Genomic DNA, 25717 nt, shown 5'->3' with positions numbered 1-25717 from the left:
AGATAAAATAATTTTGAAATTACTGTTAGTCTTTGTTTTTGCCATCTGATTTTTGTGTTTTTTTTTTTGTACTTGTACTAAAATTTCCCATGCTAATGCAAATTGTTCCATTGCTACATACAATGAATTGGGATTTTATTTTGAGATTAGAACTATGATTTTGCCTCTTGCTCTCTACAAGCCATGGAGAATGTCATGCTAGATAAAATGCTTTATTATTGTTATTGTTTTCTATTGCTAAAGAGAAGTGTAGATATCTTAGATTGAAAACAGAGCAAGTTTAAACAGAGCAAGTTTATGGTAAAGGAGAAAAGAAGCTTCATTTTGTTGAGGAACATATACCTTTAACCTTTGGAGATTTTGTGCTTTTGTTATTGGCTTTAAATTGATTTTCTTTCATGCCTCTGTTCTGTTTTCTGCTGAAATTAGCAATATAGTTACATATTTTGGATAGTAGTCACATGTTGTTCAACCCCATGTGGAGCAAATGATAAGATGTCAAATTGCCAAGTTTAGAGAAGACAATACCTATGTCAAGCCCAATTGATTCCAAAATGGCTTCTATGTCATCATCAAATCATGTTATACCTGCATTGAACTGCAATGAACATGTTTGCACTTTTTTTTAAAGGTCTTTTCTTATAAGTTATAACCAAACTTCACTCACCAAAGGGACCATGCATTTTAGAGGTTCCATCTTCTATATGCTTGTTTTTGTTTATTGTTTTTTCATGCATGAAATTCATCTTCATTGCAGTGTTGGCTAAAACTGAAGACTTTTCAAAAAGAGGGTTTTACAGGACAACCATATCCATCAATTTTTCGCCAAAAAAATAACAGACAACACCAAGAATTCAAATAAACCATACAACAAAACTAAAACAAACAAAGAAGGCAACACTAGCAACACTAATATCTCTTTGGAAAAAAATAAATTCCAGAGTTCTTTTTCAAATCACATAGTCTTCCATCAGCAACATACAACCAACATAAGGCCTTTACTCAACGACATAATGAATGTCATCAATCCAAACCAGCTTTACCAATTTAAAACAAATATATATCTTTTTGCCAAATCTCCATTTCAAGTTATCTATTAGTTTATTGCAAAATAATCTTTGTAATTCTCGTTTATTGCTTATATTTTCTTTTCGTATTTTCTCTTGTAATCTAGTGTCAGTATATATTTTTACTCCGGTTTATACTACTATATTATGTATTTGGCCAAAAGTTAGGCCTTTATATGGTATTTGAGTATCGAATAAAGATTGTAGTTTTTGTAAATTTTTTTCTAAAATAAGTTTTAGTGGGACAACTATAAATCTTTCTTTTCAAAAAGGGGCTGTTGCATCATCTCTCATCATAACTTTAGAAATAAAAACATCTTTATACCATCGGTAGTTATACATTGTAGGGCATAGTAAGTTCATTAGTTGGGTTCCTATTCTATCTTTAAAAATATTTGGGTCTCCTAGAAAGTTTTTTATAATTGTAAAAATTAAGGTTGCTGTGGCATCTTATGATTAGTCTTCTGGTTTTATATTACTTAAGATTAATTCTCTTTTTGGTATAGTTAAAAAGTTATCCCATCATCCTTTTAATTGCCCCGTGAACCCTTGTGTGATCATGAGTGGTGCTTCTCTATTAGTAGTTCATTTTGCCTTATAAGTAGTTGCTGCCATAGTCATACTACACATTAGATCTAAAATGACTTGTTCACTTAAACCATCTAAATTCTATTCTACTAATTCGAATCCGATAAAACTATTTTGTACTAGTTGTGTTCTTTTTTCAAGGCTTACGTCAGTTGGGATTGGTCTTGGATAATAATTTCTTAGCTTTGGATAATATTGATTCTTATGTATCATTTTGTTAATTTCTATTGTATTAAAAGAAAAACTTAAGTTTATAAGAATCAGCATTATCCAAATGACACATAAGAATCAGTATTATCCAAAGTTAAGAAATTATTATCCAAGACCAACCCCGGTTGACGTAAGCCTTGAAGAAAGAACACAGCTAGTACAAAATAGTTTTACCGGAATCGGATCCGAATTAGTAGAATGGAATTTAAATGGTTTAAGTGAACAAGTTATTTTAAATCTAATGTGTAGTATGATTATGGCAGCAACTGCTTATAAATTAGTACAAAAGTTTTACTAAAAAATTTGAACCACAACACTATTCTATTATGATTATATAGATGCATGATAGAACGCCCTGTATCTTTCTCCAAATCTCCACTCTTGGTTCATATGGTTCCGAAAAAGAATTTTTCTACAATTTTTCAAATGGTTCTATATATGGTTTCAAGAGCTTGGACCAATAGAAGCAATTTTTCCAAAAGAAGTCAGCATGGCTTATGAATATTTCAAAAACAAAACATCATTTTTGAATGGATATAAGCTGATTTCCTTCATTCTCACTATGGGAATATGCTGGATAATGACATGGGAATATGATTTCGCAGGATATAAAGGCACTCCAAGCGTACAATATTTAATTAGAAACATAAAAGTGAAATGGTGGAATAAATTTGACCTGAACCTAATTAGTAAAAGAGCAATTGATAATTGGATGACTATAACCCAAAAAAGAGCAAAACCCCTAAGCCATAGTTCAGGGTTCGAAAAAATATCATTCGAAAAAGAAACTCGCTTTCTAGCCCATAAAAAACAAATGATGGCGGTCCTTGCAGCGGTCACCTCAGAAGAAGAGATCCATAATTCTCTAAAAGTAATAAAAGCAGAACCAACAGACGAAGATAAAGAAGTCCAGTCCATCCCAAGACTGTACATATTAGATACCCAAAATCCATTTGAAGAGTAAAAAAAAAAAGTCCTGAAATCAGAAAAACAGACACTTGTACAAAGTCAAGAGAGAAGGTGTCAAGACAATCTCATAAAGCAACAAAAACATCGCATGCAGAAAAGAACAAAAGTCATCAGCAGAATTCTAACAGAATCACAGCAAAAAATACAAAACCATCTATCAATTTTTAAAAAACTAGAACAGAAGACATTAACTCGGAGATAGAGTCTCTGAATCAGCCCACAGAAAGAGCAAACGGATTAGCAAAACCAGGGGTTAAAATGTAAAAGAATACAGGGCATAGCCCACTATAAAAGAAGAGGGGGAGGGGGTTGTAGATCATCCGCAATTTTACACACATCCTCTCATACTCGAAACACTTTTAAGCTTTCATTGCAATCTTTGTATTAAAAAGTCATTCTTTGTATTTTGGTTCAAGTCTTTGGTTCAAGTCTCTGAATTATAATACAAGTTTAAATTACTCTATCATCAAGTGAGTATTAATATTTAGTTCATTATTGATTTATTAGATTTTATTATCCTATTGACAATTTTTTTTAATACTCAATTTTTTATTAATTTAAATATTTTTATTATTAATATGATATATATATATATATATATATATATTCTAACATTTAGTGTACCAAAATTTGAGATTTAGGTTTAAAATATATCAAATGTAACAACTTTTTAGACATGTATTCGATAATTTGATATAAGATATACAAGTATAAATGTAAATTAAAATTAAATAATTCTTTTATGAAATTAGAAGGGATTTTACAAAATAAAAGAATGAAATATGAGAATTAAAATGATGAACACTTAAAATATTTTTGAGTAGCAGTTTATTAGTTCTTCTATATGATTTCTTTGACTCGAATATAGTGTGTTTATATAATTTAAAAAAATTATTATAAAAATTTTAAAAATATTATATGAAAATTTATAAATTTATTAAATCATAATTTTTATTAATTATCAAAAATTAATTTGAGATATATAAAATTAACAATTATGTGATACAAAATCTACTTGAAAATGGAAATGACAAAAAATTGAATGCAAACAACAATAAACTTGGATAATAACAATAAACTTTGGATTTAAGAAAATGTTGAGCAGTGACAATTAAGCTTAGGTAATTGTAGACATTATAGTTTTTTAATGACTTATTTTTATATTTTTTGTTGCAATTTAGAAACACGCAACACTCGAACTATAAATTGATGTATTTCAATACTTTCTATAATATAAATTATAATTTAAAATAATTTTTACCAAATCAATATTTACAATAATAAAGATCATGTTATATCATACTTTTATTTATTCTATCATTATAAATTTTGAATTTACTAATATACCTGTAGAAAAAGTGTTAAATGTATATTTAAATGTGAGATCAAAATTATTTAAAAAATACCGAAAAAAAATTATTGGATTATTTTTTATGGTAAACTAATTGTTGTTGGGTTATGTTTTAAATGAATAAATTTTTGTTCAGATTAAGAATACTATGATACCAAAATTTTATTATTAAAAATTTTTTATGTAATTTTTTAAAAAATTAGGATAATAGAAATATTATAATTAGAAAAATATTTATGGTTTGCAGAACAAAAAAATCGTTAAACTTAAAATTTGTGTTTGTAGATTCATAGAAAATTTAGTAAGTTTAATTTTTGTTCATTTCACAAATGTGATCATACATATTAGAGATATTAATTAGTCAAAAAACAGTATCTTTTAAACACTTTTTTTGCAAATATTTATAATTTTTGAATTAACTTATATTATTGAGATAGAATAAATTTAATAATATAAAATAAAAAATGTTATTTACTTTCAGAATATATTAGCCATCAATCTATTTTAAAGAAGAAAATGAACCCAAAAATTAAAAGCTGAAAGCTATTGAAAGCTGAAACCCCCTAACCCCCCATTGCAACATAATCAAGTTTTTCACTTTTTCTCTCTGCAATTCCACTTTTTCTCTCAGCTGCCGCAGATCCACCGCAGACTTGTTCCATTTCCGCTCCCGTCTCTTCTTTTGCTGCCGCTAACGTCGAGGATCTGTTTTGGTAAATTTCTATTTGATTTCTGATTCAATTTTGCTATTTAATTGATAATTTAATGTTAGGTTTCTGAATTTGTTTTCAAAATCCATACTTTTTGGGGATTTGATTCATTTTCATCTTTACATTGTTTATTCGTTGCTATTTAATTGACAATTGATGATCTCTTTTTCCATTTGATTCCTTTTTCTTGTCTTTCAAAACCAAGGACATTGAATTGGTATTCTTATCCTTAGATTTTGATGTGTGGTTGTTCTTACGGGTGTATTGTTATACACTTGTTGAATTCAAAACTTGTTTTTGGATATTAACCAATTAGTTTTGCTTCTTCGGTTACTTTGGATGCAGAGTCATAGGAGTGAATCAGAATCTCAGCCATATAAGAAACTTGTAGTAATTCAAACTACCATCAAGGTCATAGAGGTTTCTAGGGAGATTATAATAATAATAATAACAACAACGTCACAAAACAATGACGGATTACCACTTTGTGTACAAAGATGTGGAAGGAGCATCAACCCAATGGGATGACATTCAGAGGAAGCTTGGCAATCTCCCTGAGAAACCGCCCGCTTTCAAGCCTCCGCCCTTCGCCGCCGCCCCTGATCCTGATTCCCTCCCCAAAGACAAGGCTTGGCTTGATTCCAAAAATGAGGATGAACTTGAAGACCTTGAAGATGATCTCGATGACGATCGCTTCCTTGAGGAGTACAGGTTGGGTGTTTTGCATTATTGCATTTATTTTTATATATATTGATTTATATTTCATTAGAGAAAGAGGTTCATTATTGAAAAAGATGATATAGTCATTTGCCTTAGCTGGTATAGGTATGGAGGAGGCCTGTAAAGGTTTAAGTTAGAAGAATGGGTCAGATAAAGGATAATCCTTATAAGAATTTATTTAAATAGATTTAATTATACATGGAATAAATGTAGATATGATGTATGACATAGTACTGTTGGTGTCATTTGATCAATGTAGTTTTGTTGTTGTTGTTGGTAGATTGTGTTTTGTTGATTGAAATTTGGTCGGTAATTATGGTTTGTTTTGCTTCAGTTTGATGAATTTAAGGTTCATAACAAATAATCTCGAACAAGGATATCAAACTCTAGAGTTCATTTGAAGTCATGAAGCTTAGATAAAATTGAATTGTGAATTATTACTCGCAAACTCAATTTAGGGACTTCATAAACTCAAGAGTTCAATATCCTTGATGGAGATATGGAATAGGCTATTTATATTAATATCTGGTTAGTTTGTTAAGATTTGGATTGGGAGTTTGGCATGGGAATGAATGATGAATTAGGTGTAAGTAGATTAGGTCTTGTTTTTATTCTATATCTTATGATATAAATCATTGTGCTTTAATAGGAAGAAGAGATTGGCTGAGATGAAGGAAGCAGCTAAAGTTTTGAGGTTTGGATCTGTGGTTCCCATTTCAGGATCTGATTTCGTTCGAGAAGTTTCACAAGCTCCCTCTGATGTTTGGGTGGTTGTCATCCTTTACAAAGATGGGTATGCTACATGACATTTCTAAGTTCAGAATTACAGGAAAAGTTTGTGCACACCACACGTCCCCATATAGTATCTATAAATTACTTGGATGATCCAAATTTGTTTAATTTTATTGTTATGCTTCTTGTGCTGATTACTGAAGTCTGTTGTACTTTATTTTTGATAGCATTGCTGAATGTGGGGTTTTGATGCAATGCATTGAAGAATTGGCTACAAGATATCCTGCAACAAAATTTGTCAAGATAATATCAACTGACTGCATTCCCAACTATCCGGATCGAAATCTGCCCACCGTATTGGTATACAACAATGGAGCAGTCAAAGGAAACTATGTTGGCATGCGTAGTTTTGGACGAAGATGCACTCCTGAAGGTATTTACAAGATTGCTATTCTTATTATTTTTCTAATCTTACTTTTGATCACTGCTGATGCTCAATATATTAATATCCTTTAATCTACTAACAAATTATGTTACCTTCAACTAACTAATACTGTTATTTTTCTTAATTTCTACCATTTCAATATCATTCCTATATCCAATACAGTATTGTACTCCATCCATGGAAGTTTTTGTTCTTCTTTATTCTATTAGCATTCATGCCTTGTGAAATCCCTAGCATAAATGGAAAACCATATGAACCATGACTATGCTACCTTGCTGGTAAAATCATATAAATTCTTCTATATAAATTATAATTTTACTTATGGCATTGAATTCATTGATGATGAAATATCAGGTGTTGCATTGATTCTGTGCCAATCGGATCCTGTACTAAACGATGGTCAAAATAGAAATGAGCAATCAAGAGAAGCTGTCATTGAAGGAGTTAGGAGAAAGTTTATAGAGAAAGTTGTTGTCGATCATGAAGATCGTGACGATGATGGTTCCTCAAGTGATTAGCATTTTGTTTTGGCAACATGTGGTTTTCTTTTAAGTAGATATTTTTCTTCTTCTTCTTCCAATTTACATGAAATTAAGTGATTTTGATCCACCCACAATTTGCTTCTGCTAGGAAAGCTTATGTACTGGTGTTAATGGTGTTGTACTCTTATAAAGTTATAATATTTGTGCCAAAATGTAGCTTCTTGTGTGATTCTTCATGTTGTACTTCCATAGATTCTAAAACTGATTCTAGTACATATCATATGGGTTTGCTTTCCTGGAGAGTTATAAATGAGGATCTAATAATTATGTAGCTCATTTTTTTATACGAATAACTAAAAATTTTGATGATGGAGAGAAGGCTGGAATTAAAGAGAAAGTATATTTACTTTACATATTCTTACTTTGGAATAAAATATGTTCAAAAGAATGAAAGATGGTTGTTCTATATAGTGATAATTCATTCTATAATCTCATAATAGCGAACATGTTTGTGAAATTGATCAGTTCCTTGCAAATCATGAACTCACTTGTGACATTTGTGGGTTTTACCAATTGGGTGGTAGAAACACGGTTTCGCATGCTTTGTTATTGACTAATTATGAAACACAGACATTTTGTTGTTGAATGTACAACTGTGTCTTAATAAATTTTTTTTGGACATATATATTTTTAAAATGAATTTAAAAATAATATATATTATTATTTATTAAAATAAAAAATAATTTTAAATACTTTTATATAGTTAAAAGAAAACCTTAAAAACAGTTTAAAAAATTATTTTTTATGTTACTATCAATAAAATATAAAAAATTCATTGTAATTTAAAATACTTTATATTAGGGACAGAGTTTAGTTAAGACAATGGGCCATGGGCTCCCAAAATTTTTATAAAAATCTTAGTAATACTTCTTCAAAAAATAAAAAATAGTTTAGTTGACTCAAAAATATTATTATGACTTAAAAAACTCAAGTTCAATTTAAAAACATGTTGGATTTGGACTGAACTAAGTGAGCTTTTGTTGGCTTTCGCAACACATCAAATAAAATAAAAATGTGAAATCATTTTGTGAGCAATATAATCTAATTTCTGATTTAACAGTTTCTTATGTTATAAACTTAAAAAATAATTATGTTTATAAATTTTATTTTAATATAAATATTATTATTAAATTTTTATATTAAATTTTTGGCTTCCAAAATTTTGTTTCAAACTCCACCACTATTTTATATTTTATATATGTCGTATCTTGTATCTTATAAAATTTTAAAATTTATGTATTTGCATATTTTGTATGGTATCATATGTCAGTATTCATACATCATAGTTAACTAATTGCACATAGCTCTTGGATTATTTCAAGGCTCAAGACAAACAAGTGTTGAGTAGGTACATAATTTGAATTATTTCTAGTCAAGACAAATTGGAAGACTTAGCTTGTTCCATTTCAGTAGTGTTCCCACATGCTGAATTGAATTCAAAGTAACCATGCGTATATATGAAATGTGTTCAAACTAAGACATTAGGATTAATAGTATATAAAAAATATTTTACGAACCTAAAAAATTAAACTGCTAAATTAGTCATATTATATATATTATGGTACATGTTTTAACATATATTTCGTATTTCCATATATATTTTATATAAATAACTAATTAATAATTGATATTTTATGTATATATAACATAATTTATAATAAATAATATTACCACTAAATTGTTTTATTATATGATGAACAATAATTAGAAGCTAAACCGTTTTTTCAAGGTTATCACCTCAATTCAAATTTCAATACAATCGGTGCTTGCCTTATGCCTGTAATGTATTATGTATAGGAAAATTTTTGGTTTTTCACGATATTCTACAGTCCGACAAATTAAGGATTAATTCGTTGTGGTACTGAACTTTATTTAAGAGTTTGCTGCTGACTAATGAATTGCTGTATATATAAGACGAAATTCGAACTTCCAACACTTGCTTAAACGAACTAGTGAGCTAATCACTAGATCAACCCAATAACGTTTGATTTACTTATTTATTGTAGTTATCGCTCTTTATGATAATGCATAAAAGAGAAAATATAATTATAATTAAACCATATGTTTTAGTACTAGAGAAGGTTAATAAGAGAACTTTGCCTTTATTTTATTACTATTTGTGGTGTAGTGTAGTACAATAATCATGCTAGCTTTGTATATTATTTTCAACTTTTCCATCACAACTTGTTTTGTATTTTAAGGTATCTGTGTGAATACTTATCTAAAAATATATTAAGACTTTACAAAAAAATAATATGTGGTAGTTAATTAATTGAGGTAGTTTCCTTAGTTCTGTCTTATCTAGGAATGCCTCATACCTAGGTTGACTATTTCTTCTATATGTGAATTTATAATAGTACACTACATGTTATTTATAACATATCTCTAATTACAAATAATTTCAAAATATAATTATGTAATTAAGGAAATGACAAACAAAATATTTTAATTTTAGAAAAAAAAATAGTGAGTAGACAAAAAATTATATTGACGGGTCTGTCGCTAACTAATAAATTGTTATACACATAAAATAAGATTCGAACTCTAAATATTTATTTAAACAGACAAATGAGATAACCATTCAATTAATTCAAATTGATTAAAATAAATATTAATTATTTTTAATATTTTTAAGTTATAAAATATTTATAATAATAATTACTATATATATTTTTCATTTAAATTTTAATAAAAAAATTATATAATTTTATGTATTATTCCGTACAAAATACAAAAACATACACTAATTTTTTTAAATCAACAGTTATTTGTGATTAAACTAATTTTTAAATAGACAAATATAATATTAAGTTATAAAAAAAAATAAAAAGTCATAACATGTGATTATATATATAGACAACCAAAATTTGATTATAAAAAACAAGTTATGTTACTATCATTGACTTAGAGAGTTGAGTTGACTAAGTCAACTTTTGCACCTCTTGTCCTATTTCTAATAATCTAAATAAACAAGTAAGCCATAGCGCTTGAACAATCCATTATATATACACATACATAATGTAGTACTTTCAAATGTTATGAGCCAAATAGCTTATTAATTAGAGAATTAAAAAAAAATGAAGGTGCTTTCTGTATTCCTAATTTCTCTCTGTGCTTTCCACATATTGTTCTCTCCTACTCTTATGGTTTCAGAAGCAAGACCCTTGCCACTTAATAACTTAGGTACGTAATAATATTATTACTAATTAATCAAACATACCGTTTCCTATTTTGGTGTGATATTCTCCGATCCTAACATAAACATAGCTTAAATAATCAACTAGCTTAGATCGAATAGTCAACTTATTTGTCTATTTAAATAAACGTTAAGGATTCGAATTTCATCTTATGTACGTAGTAATTTATTGATCAACACCAAATCCTTAAACAAAACTTAGAATCACGACGGATTAATCCTTTACCTGTCGGGTTGAAGAATACTGTGAGATACAAAAATAACATAGTCTAAATATTATTAATTCTTTTATGGGTAAAGTATATTTTTTGTCTTTAAAATTTGATAAAAGTCTTAAAAATATCTCTAAATTTTATTTTATTTCAATTTTATTTTAAAATTTTTCGATTTGCATTAAATATATCCCTGACAGCAAATTTTTAAAAAAATTTAAGATCAATTTAACAATAATTTCATAAGAATAATAACCCTCAACACATGTAGACCAAACATAATTTTTTATACATTATTATTAGATTCTTCTTAAATTTTTTAAAAAATTAGCCATCAAAAGTATATTTAATGCAAATCAAAAAATTTTAGAACAAAATTAAAACGAAATAAAACTTAAGAATATTTTTGATATTTTTATCAAATTTCAGAAACAAAAAATATACTTTACTTTTTTTACTAAGGAACATATATTAATTAACTAATAAACAAGTATTATTAAAAACTAAGTATCATGTTGTACATATGTTTATGCAGAGAAATGGAGCAATTGGTTAATAATGGAAATAAACATAGAGCCTGTGGTGGGAAAATTGTTGCGTCCATCACCATCTCATTCACCTCCTGCCCCAAATCCTAACCCACCAAAAGGACCAGCAGCAGTTTCATTATCATCTCATAACACTGCCTCAGCTTAATTAATTATTAAGCAATATTATCATGAATATTCATAATTAAGTGCTTATGTATTATTTTTCTTTTATAACTAGTCAAAGGGTTCAGTAATAATAAAAAAAGATAATTTATTAGTTGTTTTTAATTATAATTAAGTATGTAGTTCTAGCTTAGCTAGCTAGGATTTTAAGATGCAGATACTTAATGTGTTTAGATTAACGTTTATAAATAAATGTTAGTATGAATGTAATTTTGTAAAATTAATTTTGATTAAAATTAGATTAATGTACTTAGTTGGTTGGTTATATTGTATTTGGTCGTTGTTACGCACGTACTAATTATAAATAATTATACTATATATGCTTTCCAATTTTTAAATAATTATTTACAAATATATAGTATTGCATGGCCACGTTCTATAATAACTTCAACAAAGTCTTGTCATTATAAAATTTAATTTTATTCTAAATTCTAAACTCTAAAATTTTACGAGTAATTTTAATTTGAAGGACAAAATCCGTTGCTAAAATTATTTAGTAATTTAATATACAAAATACCTTATGTTTTTAACTAATCAACCTCCTAAAAACAGATAATTATTTATGTATAGTATACAAAGTTTTCATGTCTCATCACACTAATGAAATTAAAAATTACAAATACAATCACTAAAAGCAGATAATTATTTTCTAATTGCTATATTATTAATCAAATTAAAGGTCACATATAACACAATAATAAGGTAGAAACTGAGGTGCAATCGACTTTACGTGAAGTTGATACATGATTTGACTGATTTGACTAAATTTTCATCTAACAGCTCTCAGCTATTAATTTCACGTGAAATCGACTGTACCTGAGTTTTCATCTAATAATAAACATACCAATACATATCTATTTAGTAATTAATCATCCAGATCCAAGAAAGAAGTATTATTATATTATTAATTATATATTATAAACATTTGTAAATCAAGCTGAGGCAGTGTTATGGATTGGAATGAAATCCAAAGAGGAGAATTTGTAGGCAATGACATCATTATTGTTGTTGTTGGGTGGTGGTGGTGATGAAACTCCTCCTCCAACTCCTGGTTTTGGTGGCGGATTTACTTTTGGTGGCGGTGGTGTGCCTCTTGATGGACGATTCACATAATAATTATCATTTTTCATTATCCATTTGCTTCCACAATCTATATCATGTAATTAATTAAATTATTATTGGCTATGTATTAATTAACCATAAAATAGGAAATAATTAATTACAAGATAAAATAAGCAAAAGAAGAAGTATCAACCGCCAATGAATTATAGCACAAAGCTTTAGATGACATAGTTTTTTCATACTTATTTAAGAGGTTGCGAATTTAAACCTTTTTGTTTTTTGTAAAAAAAAACTTAAATTATTTTTTTTAAATAATAAAAAATAAAATTTAGACTATTTAATAATAAAGATTATGATATTATATCATAAAATTATTTGTTCAAAAACTTTAACATAGGAAAAAAAAAACATAAATAATTAGATACTTACCGAAAATAAGTGGCAAGGGTCTTGCCTGTGTGGCTATAAGAGTAGTATGAAGAACACAGAGAGAAATAATAAGAAAGGTAGAACAGATTTTCATGTTGGATATGTATATTATTTGTGGTTTAATTTCTACGGAACTAATTAATTAGGCACTCACTACACTGATCATTTTGGTGTATAAGCTAGCTATTTATAAAGCTCACAACATAATAATTAAATGATGATACATGCATGCAAATGTATTAAAATAATAAGTATAATAATAATAAAGAAAATGCCAAAGTGATGATACACGTTTAACAATCAATCATATTTTGCTTAGTTGCTACTTGCTTTATTTTCATGCTTGCTCCACTCACACATTTTATAACATTATATTATCTTGTTCTTGGATTATGGACACAATAATTACATTTTAATTATTACTAGAAATATAGTTACTATGGCATGTGTTATGTTAAACCAATCATATAGTAGTGGAGATGTGTTGAGTGCGCATTCTTATTTTCATTCTTTTAATAATTTTTTTGTTAAGAGTAAAAAATATATATAGCTCAAAATATATGTTAGGTAGTACATGATTGATCTATGAAAATGTTTTAACCACCTATTGAATAGGAATAAGACTTGATCTTGTCATATTTTTATAAGTTAATCTAAAAGTGGAAACTCAGGTGCAGTCGACTTCACGTGAAGTTAATATTTAAGAATCGTTAGATGATTTGACTGATTTAACTAAATTTTTATCTAACAGCTCTCAGATATCAACTTTACATAAAGTCGACTTCACCCGAATTTTCACCTAATCCCAATTTGTCGGAATAATACTTAATAATAGTTAGTTTTAAATTGATATATAGCATAGGATGCTAAACATCAAAACATGTATTACTCTTAATAACAAATTAAAATGACAATAAAAAAAGACTTCTAGACATAATAATTTTAATCTATATGCTTTTATTGTAAAGTCATAATAAATTAAAGCAAATGTGTTTGATGACTTGATCGATCTGACTTCAAATAAAACAAATTAAATTATGTATTCTAATCCCATAGTCCATGATTCACACATCATTGATGCTAAAAAAATACCATGCATATGCTATCTAACATGAATACTAATCAGTAAATATGTCTTATATGGGAGGATGAATATTATTAAAAATGGGACAATTAACCTAACATTCTTTCTTTATAACTTTATAGTTGGGTAGGAAGTAACAAAGAAGCTTAGCTTATATTATTTGTTATAAATTATAAATGACTTTGACTGGTCAGCACATAAAACGGAAGCTAGTGGCGGAGCTTGAAATAAAATTTTGGAGGGGCCAGATAGAAAATAATTGTCAAGATGTTTTTTATATAGATCCCATTTAAGATAAGCTCGTCTAACCTCATCTCTCTAATTTGGGTGATATTGTCAAATTTAAAGCCGTTTTCCAATGTCTCGTTCCAAAGAATTAAGGTCAAACTCATCAGATGCAACTCTTTGAACTTTCGGAGGTTGCATCTTACTTTTTCATGATTCATTAAAGTAGAAGAACTATCTACAGGTGTTGATATTGTCAAAGTTATATGTTCTCCTTATTGAATATTAGCATTCCTCTTAAAAAAATGCATCAATTCTTTGATTTTTCATGATTATTTTATATGAAAATTTGAATATATATCTTGTAAAATACGTAAAAAAAAAGTTAAAATGACAAATATTAAAATTTATAATATTTATTGGATTTTTTTATCAATTTATACAAATACATTAATATCAATACTTATTGAATATTCTAATATTTTTTATCATATAAAAAATTAAATCAAATAAACAGTAAAATATAAAATAATATTAAATTACATAAATAAAAAATACCTAATTTTTTATATTTGAACTCAAAGGTAGAGGTAGTGTTACTTATTGAATAGAGAGCTGCGAAATGCGAATACACTCAGTTCAGTCCAAATCTAACATGTTTTGAATATTTAAAACTAAAAATTACTGTGTAATAAAAACAAGAAATAAAGATTAAACTTTGGTATTTTAAGTCATAGCAAAGTATTTGAGCCAATTAAACTAATTTTTTATTTTTTAAAAAATATTACTAATTTTTTTACCAACAATTTGGGATGGCCATGGCCCTCCTTATTTTAACTAAGCTCCGCCCCTGACGGGAGCATTGTAACGATGATGATGATGATAATAATAATAATAATAATAATAATAATAATAATAATAATAATAATAATAATAATAATAATAATAATAATAATAATATGTGTTTTTTACAGTCCCTAGAAAATTTAATTTAAATATTTGTTTTGGATTCCAATTATTCCATGCATCAATAGTTTCTAGAATTAGGATCAAATAACACAAGTGTCAATTTAAGCTAACTTTATTTTGTTGAATAAACTTTTGTTTCTGTAGTTTTTTTTTTAACATGGCTTAAAAACTTATGTTAGAAATCATCTCTATAAAATACCATATCAATTCAAAATTGTTTCTTATATATATATTTCATTATATGTTATTGTAATTTAATATTTAAATCGATAACAGATACATCCTATAAAAAATTATAAAATATGTAATTTTACTTGTTTTGACATTGATATTATTTTATCATAACTCTAATTTCCAAATATATGATCCCAAAAAAATACAATTTTTTTTCTTTTTTTGGAATTGTTATAACAAGTATATCATATATCAATAAAGTACTGATATATACGAGGCCTTTAATGTAATGGGCATTGGCCTATGTAATAATCAAGCCCAACACTAAAGGTCCATAACACTGTACAAAATAAAAATGTAAAGAAAAAATATAAGCCCAAAAAAACTAATAAAAATTACTAACGACAAAACGGACTTGATGTTTAGTAGACAATATTTTTATAAGTTAGAAACTCATATGTAATTAATTTTAATTATTAGTTGAAAATTATTAAATAATTTAATAAATTTAATTAAATAATTATCTAATAATTTTTAACTATTAATTTTATATTAAATTTATTATATCTGAATTTTTACCTTTTTATAAATTTATATATCTCTTTGAAAACGAATAATTTAATCCATAATTGCTCCACCGTATTGATGGTTTTTATTTCTTATTGATGAATATATTTGGTAAAAATAAATTCAAAATATTTAGTAATAAATTCACATATATGTTGAATTTTTTTTATAAAAGATATATGGATATATATATAAAGCAATTTTCTTTAATTTGTTTTCTCGAGGATAATGTGAAGCTTAGGCTCTGCTCTCGTCATGTGCAAAGAGTCCCTACTCAGTAGTTTCTCTTTTTTGATTTTTCCTTTTTTTCTATCGACAAAATACAAAAAAAATGTGGGTTTTTCAAATATCAATAAAATATACAATTAAATAATTAATCGATTTTTTTCCACACATGTAACTTGGGATCTTCCGATGGCATATGCCACCACACACGTGGAGAAAGAAAAAAAAAAAGAAATGAATCATTTGTTCTCACCCCAATTTTATAATATATTTATTTATTTGAAAGAAAATTCAACCATAACCTTCATCATAAAATATTTGTCTTAATCAATTGTATCATTGCTCCAATGGTCTTATCCAAGTAATCAAATGAGATTTTATTTTATTTTATTTTTCATAAAAGACAAATGAGAAGGCCGAAACCAAGGTCCTCACAGAAAATTATTATGAAAATAAGTGTGTGATAATGCTAATAATCTGTCCTTAAAAAGTTAGACAAATTTTAACTAAAAAAAATTAAAACCATTGATCTGAAACGAAAAAGAATGTCACTTCCATATATTTGAGTATGTAATTAAACATATAAGATCATCTACGCACACGGATCGGATATAGTATAAAATTCGATTCGATTTGCACTGTATTTATCGAATCGGATCGAATACAATATTCACAATTTTTCAAGTCGAATCTGATCCGCAAGTATATGGATCGGATCGGATCGGATATCGGGTATATCCGCATAATTAAAAAAAAAATTTTCAAATTTCATTTGACTGTTTTTACAAAAAAAAAAAAATTCATTTTTCATCTATTTAACCATATTTAATTCTAAAATATTATTAATAAAAGTTCTCTTGAATATCAAAAAAAATAATAACACAAGATTTAAATTTAATTATTCTAAGTTGAAGTACAACATAAAAAATATAAAACAAGATATCATAAAATTCATAAAACAACACACTAAAATTCATATCACATTAGGGTTTATTTTTTTAAACTATACTATTTATATGTGATGTGCGGATATGCAGATTTACGGATTGGATCCGCGGATATCACTGCCAAATCCGCAATATGATCCTACCATAGTGCGGATTAGATCCGATCCAATCCAATCCGATGACTCTGCAGATCGAATAATATCCACAAAATTCAGATCGAATATGAATAATTATCACAGATATACGGATATTATCCGATCCATGTGCAACCTAAGATCATCAATTCATCGTAACTTTATTTCCAAAATAGGAAAAAAAAGTTATATGACAATTTGTTTCAATTGTTTTTCCATAGAATAGAAGAAAAAATGATTAATAAGTTGGTAAGATCTACTTTGAATGTTTTGATAGTATTTTTTTTCTTTAAAAATATTTGACTTAAGTAGTTATTCATTTTCTAATAATATAATTATTTAATTGATAATAAAAGAAAACTTATTTTACATTATCAACACATATTACAAAATATACTCTTAAATAAAGTAAGATGAACTTGTTCTTTTTTTTTTATCAAAACTAGAATAATTTTTATGAATGGGAATCAAATTCCGATTACTTTATTAAAAAAAAGGAGAAATTTAGCATTTTATAGAATATATAAAAGAATTCCGTTTGACATAGAAATCTCCACCAAAGTAAGAAATCTAAGCCGTTGAAAAATCTAATCTAACGGTGATATGGTCCCCATGACAATTATGATAACGAGAATCTGACACTCGTTGTTTTGTTTGAGACACATCCAAAGCTAAGACTCTTAGTTGGTCGGAACTTGGAAGATTTCCAAACCCAACACTTCCAAAAAACACCTCTTCACACCAAACAATAACCTCTTTCTCTTTCTCTCTCTCTCTCATCCTTCATTCTTTGTGTTGAAACTTGAAACTTTGGTATATATGCATGTGTTGTTGCTTAAGTTCTGAATTTTGACCACCCTTTATTTATTTTTTTAATTAATTAATTAAGATAAGAAGATATGGTGATGGATGATGCTTTGAATGGCTTCTCTCCTGTTTCCACTCCTACCATTTACTGGAAATCTAGAAAGAGATCAGGTAATTCAATTTAATTTAATTTTTGTTTATGCTTTCTTATATATAAATATATGTATGTTTTTCCTAGTAATAATTTGTTAAATATATAAATATAATTACTGCACTGCTATGCTGCATGGAATTTAATTTGCATATTAACATAATTTTAAGAAAATTATTACAATTTGCAAACTTTAGTTTTTGGTTGATGAGATTGATTTCTGTAAATCCTTCAAGATTGTTCAGTTCATTGTTCATCATGTCTTCAAGAGAGAGAGAACGGTTGGGAGTTGGGACTTGAGCGGTGGAAACTCAGGTGCAGTCTATTTCACGTGAAGTTGATAATTGAAAATCGTTAGATGATTTGACTGATTTGATTAAATTTTTATCTAATAACTCTCAGCTATCAACTCTACCTGAAGTCGACTGCACCTGAGTTTTTATTGACTTGAGATTATCATGACTTTTAGGTCACGTTACTTTACTTTGTTTGATAATATTGTCCTACCAACCATTGTCTTTTGATTTAAAATAAATAAATAAATAAATGCTTGTTAATGTTTTAGTATGATGCAAGTTTCTTTTTAATGAAATATTAAGAAATTAATTTGTTGGGTGATTAGTAGCTTATCATAAGTTATCCATATTATTTTGTTTAATTACATAATTATAACAAATCAACATGAGTATTTGAATTGAAGAACCTTTTTAGAAAAACTTTTAATTGTGGTTGGTGTAGACATTGATGATTTTTTGTACTATTTTTGTGATTGAGAATGAAGAAAATGAAGCATGTGGCTGGTGAGAAAGTTTATAAATCATGTCTTTGAGGTTGCATTATTTAATTTATTGGACAACTCATCCTCCATCCATCCCTCCCATTTTGGCAACCTAAAAAGTGATCTCTTCAATTTTGATGTCATCCTTCTTATGAATCGTTCATCTAAACATGTTAATATTTACCTTCGTATATCCGTCATTTTTAAGAATTTAATTTTTATGCACTGTATGCAAATACAAATATTCAATCAAACGATTGTTAGATAGTTAACAAAAACTCTTTTACACTGACAATGCATCTCGAGAGTGTTTGTGTTAGTAGTTGAAAAAAAAAGTAGTTTAATTTGCTTGTAAAATTAGGTGGTTAAGTTCAACCAACAAAAAATGGAGGTGGAGCCCTTGAACCCTAATATCATGGAAACTGTTTTCCTTTGTCCATTTCACAAAACACAAATTTATTGTGGTTTCTCCCAAGGAAACTTCACTTTAAAGGGAAATAAAAAAACAAGGAGTTTGGACAATATAATAGTACATTTTGGATCATTCATCTTGTGATGTCAATTTTCTCCCATTATTATAGCTAGCCAGCCAGGTACCAATTGAAGCTTTGCCTTGAAATACTTAAGAGCTTGATAAGTAATAATGAAAATGTTTAGACTTAGAGTGCATAATAACCCTCATTTTGACTTTCCTAGTATGTTTATACTTTAGTGTATCTTGATTTATACAAAAATACTATGTATACACAAGAAATCAGTTACTATCAGTCACTGTGTATTTAATTTAGTACCTGATTTTTGGTGCACATTTAGCATAGTTGGAATTCATATATGTTTTAAGACTATGAAAACCGAAAAAAATCTTATACATGCAGATATGTATGTTAGATACTTGTCCCCAATATGATTTAGTTTAGCTACTATGGTAATCAGTTAGTGCAATAAGGTTTCCATTCTGTTTTTATTAGACTAGTTTTAACACATTATTATGTAAAACATTTTACACTGATCACAACTGATTTATATTCAGAACTTTTGACATAAATAAGTAAAATATGTTTTCTTAATGACTTAATAAACAACTTTTACATGTTTTCAATCTTGAATTCTCCTATAATTTGTGTAAGCTTTAAAGATGGCATATGTTATAGTTGTGCAAATTTTTTGCTGTGGCTAAATAACTGGCAAAAAGAATGGTAACTTGTTCCCACAGCTGGCTGGAGGAAAACAGAGGTATCAGAAAATGGGGCTGATACATTGCCAAACCAAAAGGTTACTCCTCCGCCGGCGCCACCAGTTGCTAGTGAGGAGAACCAGGACTTGACACCAGCTTCTGAGCTTTCGGAGCGTAGAAAGGCCTTGTTTGAACCATTAGAACCTATAACAAATAGTAATGGCCGACGGCTACGACCCTCCAATGAGTCCTTGCTTCCACCCCCTGACTTTGATTCTGCAGACTATCCCAAGGGATGGCTGATCGGAAAGAAGCGCAAGCTTGTCAATGTGGATGTCGTCGAAAGCATGAGAAGGATTGCTGTCCAAGAAATGAACCGAAAGGTACATGTTTATGAAGGATTACCATGTATTTATAACACGCACCAGAAGAAAAGAAAGTAATCTTAAAGATCTATTTTGTACTTAAATTTTATATAGATCACATTTTTATTGGACGAATTGATGATATTATTGTTATTTGTCACTTCTTATTCGATTGCTCCATTATATAACTGAATTCTCAAACTTAGCTGTAGATGAATCACCAGTGGTTGATTGACACATGAAAATTTTATATATGAATAATAAGATTCAAGTTTGAAGTAAAGCTTTGAGCCAAGTCAACCAACACTATAACATAAAGGCACTAAAATGAAATGTTACAGAAACTATTTCAAAAGTTACATAACAAATTATCAGTGTCATTTTGTTAACCTGCAGAAGCATTCTGAAACTTGGTACTTCACTGACATTTTTTATGATGTTTGTGTTGCAGGACAGGGAAATAGATGGCCTAAATGAACAACTGGAGGAGGATTCAAGAGTCTTGGAGCACTTGCAAATCCAGCTTTTGGAAGAAAAGAGCAAGCGCGCTCGAGTCGAAAGAGAAAACACAATGCTTCAAGAGCAAGTTAACATGCTCATGAACATGTTGCAAGAAGCAGAACAAATGGGAGATGAGGGAAATGATGAACAAATGGGGGATGAAGGCAGAGAGGAACCATAAACAAAATATTCATTAGTTTGTTTGTGTCTTTATTATTAAATTCTTTTGTTTTAGGCTTGTAGATTATGTGACTAAAGTTAGTGGAGTGCTTATATGGTTTTGCTGCTCATAAGTGCATATATAATAGTAATATATAAGGGGAAAATGTGAAGAAAAAAGAAAAAAAGAAAAGAAGAGCATTGAACATGTTTATTCGTTTGTCTCTAAAAGAAATAATGTAAATCCTATAGATGTTGGTTTGCAGTTAATTTATATGATGTTTTGGTTGTAATAACCTTTTTCTTTGACTTCGCATATATCTTTTTAAGGTAGATTCATTGGATGTTTGATTATTGCAAGCGGGAAAAATATTGTACCAAGTATGAATTTGATGAACTTGAATGTATGAATCTAAGTCAAGAAAAGAACACGAGATTATTTTCATCCTTGGATCAGGTTTTCAGGTTTCTCAAGAAATTAATATACTCTCTACAAGGGTTTCGAAAGGTAATTAATCATTTTTCTCTCCACTGAAAAATACAACAACGTATATCCCATAGTGTCTGCAAAGGATTCTTCATCAATGTGGATCTCTGAATCCCTGTTGGGTTGGGTTGAAACAAAAAACTGACTGCATATATAATATATTCACACTGCCGAAGACTACATATGATGATGGAAAGCTGGAAACTATGATGTTTGCATTGCAAACTTTGATAACACATCGTTGTTACTATGCTATCTAACTTGATTCACAGAATCCTCAGGCATGGGAAACAGAAACTGTGGCAAAGATGCAATCCTTGGAAGATTAAGCAGCAAATCACCAACTGATTCCTTTCTTGCTAAGCCACTACTTCCTTGCTGCTTGTTGCAGCCAGAACCATCACCATCTTGCTGATTAAGTTCCAAATCAATCCCTTTACTCTTGCATTGATTGGTGTTATTGTTATTGTTACTCTCACCACCACCAATTTTTCCATTTGCATCTGCATCAACACCATTATTACCATTTCTCCTCATTGTGCCTGTTGTTACTGTTGAAGGGTTATTGTTAATGTTATCTTTCTGCAGGAGACAGCAGAGTGAGTTCACCCTTGACATCACATAATGTTCATCTGGGACTGCTGCTGCAAGTTGAGTGTTATCGTTGAACAAGCACTGTGTGAATTCCTCCAAGATTGATCTGCTGAGCTGGCCATCGCCAACAGCGAAGTTAGGGTTCCCGGATGCCATCTGTTCCGAGATGCAGGTTTCAATGTGGTTAACCAGATCATTCATCGACATTGAAGGGTGAAGACCAGAGAGTTTGATCTGATCCAAATTGCTAAGAATCTTCAGAGTTTCAGCTCCTCTATTTCCTAAATCTCTGACTGCATGGGTGTTTACTGCACATGACAAATAACACTATTATATGAAATCTTTGGGACCACCATAAGCTACTATATGAATACTGCTTACATGAATTTACTCCGTAGTTTAGTGGTAACAATTTTACATGTGTTCTTTGATAGACAAATGAGAGGGACCACAATACAACTCAATCCACCAAGATCGGGATTGTAGGGTAACATAAACGTGTAAAATGTTTTGACATAATCACTTGACACTTTAAATATTGACACAATGGATAAGAATATCGGATAAGATTTAATTGCAGTTTCAACAACCATCAAGCATTTTCTCTTTAACAACATTCTTTATTAATTATTATAAGTGAAACTTGAAGGTATAAATTAATATATCTGGTAACTACTACTTTTACCATCAGCAATATCCTAGGAATTTTAAAGAGAAATCCTATAATCATAATAGCATCATACTTGATTCAAATAATAATAATAATAATACGGCATATAAAAACATAATCCACGGCAATTACCTGAGCTAGGTGAGGTGATTTCTTGAGAAACATTTTCAAAAGCTTTCCCAAGATTATGTTCACTTTTTGAGGAGGATGATTGCGCTGCAGACCCTGATTCAACATCCCGCAACCCAAAAAAACCGGCTTGCATGTCGCTCTTTCTGTCGAGACAACTAGGTTCAACTTGGTCTTCAATTCCGTTACTGGTTTCGAAACATGGACAGTCCAACACAATCTCGCCCTGCTGGCTCAAATAGTTGAGACGGGGATCACACTGAATGAGCTTCTCAAAATGCTTCCCTAGTAACCCCTGAGGGCACTGCAGAAAATGCCGCCTAAAACAAATTGTAAAAAAAAAAAAACTTTTGCATCAGCATCAAATACTAATGTTAATTCTGCTTCACCCTCATATCATATTAAAAGCAAATTAAATCAGAGTAAACCACCCGCTTTATCTGTTTAGTTCGGTAACAATATAGCCCCTTATAGATTGATAATTTTCCTGTGATATTCAAAAGATTATAATGCTTCATTTTAGTTTCAAGTGAACCACCATTTTGGCCCCAAATCATTAGTTCACTGACAAAACAGTCCACACTTTGGGTGAATTTGTCAAGTAGAATCAATCTTTCAGGTACTAAGGAACCATTTTGTCAACAAACTAATTTTCCGAGGTTCAAAATGGTAGTTTACTCACCCCTTATAGGTAGGTACCTGTGCAAACTCGCTTGTCCACCAGTAAAATCTGATGTTGCTTGCCACAAGGTATGCTTCCTTGGTTGTGGATTGATCTCCCTAAAGAACAAGGGTCTTCTAGCCAGCTACAACAAAAACCAACACCAACTACTTAGCAATGGCAACAACACAATGGTGATACTAAACAAAGATGTAGCTTATGCTTACCACTACTTCAAGTGTTCCAGGGGAATCATCAGGATAGTTTGCTTTGATAGCCATGATATCAGACCAAGGGATTTCAATCTTGTTCTTAAGACAACCATCAAGCACTTCCCAAACAAGCTTATGCTTAGCAAAGTAACATTTTGCCACCAAATCCCCTTCATATCTAGACTTATACTGCAATAGTTAACCAAAATCACCAAAATTCGAATGAAATCAAATCTAACAAATAAACACATTAAAAATGCACATGATCATATAGCAAATTATATATATGATACCTCCCAAGTCCCAATCTTCAATACTGTGCCAGGGAAATTAGAGGCCTTGAGCTTAGAATCAGTGGCAGAAGAAGAAGCAGCAGCTTTGGCACCAGCCTTATGATCTTTCTTACTGGCAAGTGCCATTGCGGAAGCGTTATCATCTTGTTGCTGTGAGAGCTTCATCTGAATCAAATCCAAAAGGGAAGGACTCTTCCTGAGACGCAAACCCAAGGGGCTTGGCTCATCCAAGGGATTGTAAGAACCTGCTGTAGGAACCGCAATTGAATCATCACTCTGTTCCAAAAAAACACAGTTTTTGAATTAGTTTTTTCAAAAATTCAAACAATAATGATAATAATAATAATAATAGGAATAAAAATTGAAGTTGACCTTAGGTGGAGAATCGAATTTGGGACGCTTGTGAAGAGAAGGAAGGTCATGATCTTCATTGGATTCAAGCTTCACCTTTTTCAGGCACTGGTGGTCGGATCTCATTAGCTGAACCATGATCACTGCTTTCAAAGTTACGAGTAATACGACGGCGTTTTGCGTGTGATTTCAAGATAAGAGAAGAAGGAGACTCGGTTCTTGGCTACTAAAGAAAATGGCGGGCGTAGCTGAACCTCAAGACTTCAATGTTTTCGGAAGTCACGTGACTCAGACGCAACCACAACGTATTTAAAATGACCAAACCACCCTTCAAGCTATGGGTTTCTGTTTTAGTATTAAATGTTGTTACTAACAATCTAAAGGGTGGTAATCGCAAGAATTCCAACCATTAAGTTAATCTATCTATCTATGTCTATATTCTATACTCTAAATATATAAAGTAAATAATCACATAATTCCATGAATAAGAAAAAGCTTTAAACACAAGCTAAACGTGATTATAGAGGGACGGCCGCAATAGCTTTTGTCCGTTAGTGCGAGGGTAAATTGGGAAACGCGGTGGCGAAAATGAAACGGCGTAGTTTGCCGCCGTGTGGTGTGGGCTCAGAGGCACGTGGCATCACGTGCAAGGATATGGATAAAATATGGGTCCCGGTTCATGAACCTTCTTGTATTTGTTGTTGTCTTGTAGTTTGCGTAACAGGGTGGAATGGACACGTGTAAGCATCTGGTGGGATTGTTTAACACGTAAGCTCGTGAAATCTATTAGCAAGGGTCCCACCAATTTTGGATCTTTTGGATAATGTAACATGTTCATTTTATTTATTTATTTATTTTTTATTTTTATTATGCGTTTGCTTTATCCTAATGGATAAACTTCAGCCTCCAAATTCCAAAGACAATGCTATGTCTAGTTGTCTTTCTGCTTTTCACATACATAAAAAAATAAAATAATTAAAACGTTTGCATAAATTTGGCACTAATTATTTTTCATATAGATTTTATAATATACACTAAAATATAATTGGACCATAATTTGTAAAAAATATGGTGTATACTTCTAAATTGTGTTTATAATAATAATTTCGAGTTG

At 29.4% G+C, this 25717-nt stretch overlaps 3 protein-coding genes and 1 long non-coding RNA gene across 4 annotated transcripts; 2 read left to right on the top strand and 2 right to left on the bottom strand.

The window, feature by feature from the left end:
• The first annotated feature begins 4703 nt into the window (after nt 1–4703).
• On the top strand, nt 4704–7505 carry LOC130947626 (uncharacterized). The gene is made up of 5 exons (XM_057876337.1): nt 4704–4898; nt 5241–5606; nt 6265–6408; nt 6575–6780; nt 7147–7505. Exons 2-5 carry the CDS (start codon nt 5365–5367, stop codon nt 7308–7310), a joined length of 756 nt encoding a protein of 251 aa, XP_057732320.1. The 5' UTR covers nt 4704–4898; nt 5241–5364; the 3' UTR covers nt 7311–7505.
• Nucleotides 7506–12097: 4592 nt separating this feature from the next.
• On the bottom strand, nt 12098–13099 carry LOC130951423 (uncharacterized). The gene is made up of 2 exons (XR_009073966.1): nt 12947–13099; nt 12098–12605 (listed from the first exon to the last, which is right to left on the bottom strand). It is a non-coding gene; the product is annotated as an uncharacterized LOC130951423 (long non-coding RNA).
• A 4836-nt stretch (nt 13100–17935) lies between these two features.
• On the top strand, nt 17936–21515 carry LOC130950864 (protein HEADING DATE REPRESSOR 1). The gene is made up of 3 exons (XM_057879461.1): nt 17936–18249; nt 20221–20564; nt 20998–21515. Exons 1-3 carry the CDS (start codon nt 18171–18173, stop codon nt 21226–21228), a joined length of 654 nt encoding a protein of 217 aa, XP_057735444.1. The 5' UTR covers nt 17936–18170; the 3' UTR covers nt 21229–21515.
• A 190-nt stretch (nt 21516–21705) lies between these two features.
• Nucleotides 21706–25026, bottom strand: LOC130950861 (uncharacterized). Its single transcript, XM_057879460.1, has 6 exons — nt 24625–25026; nt 24253–24528; nt 23975–24148; nt 23786–23892; nt 23090–23406; nt 21706–22595 (listed from the first exon to the last, which is right to left on the bottom strand). The coding sequence occupies exons 1-6, from the start codon at nt 24739–24741 to the stop codon at nt 21946–21948; spliced, it is 1641 nt and encodes a 546-aa protein (XP_057735443.1). The 5' UTR covers nt 24742–25026; the 3' UTR covers nt 21706–21945.
• Between the last annotated feature and the right edge of the window lie 691 nt (nt 25027–25717).

This window comes from Arachis stenosperma, chromosome 9 (genome assembly GCF_014773155.1).
Source record: "Arachis stenosperma cultivar V10309 chromosome 9, arast.V10309.gnm1.PFL2, whole genome shotgun sequence".
Taxonomy (NCBI): Eukaryota; Viridiplantae; Streptophyta; class Magnoliopsida; order Fabales; family Fabaceae; genus Arachis; species Arachis stenosperma.
This window is presented reverse-complemented; position numbering and strand designations above follow the sequence as displayed.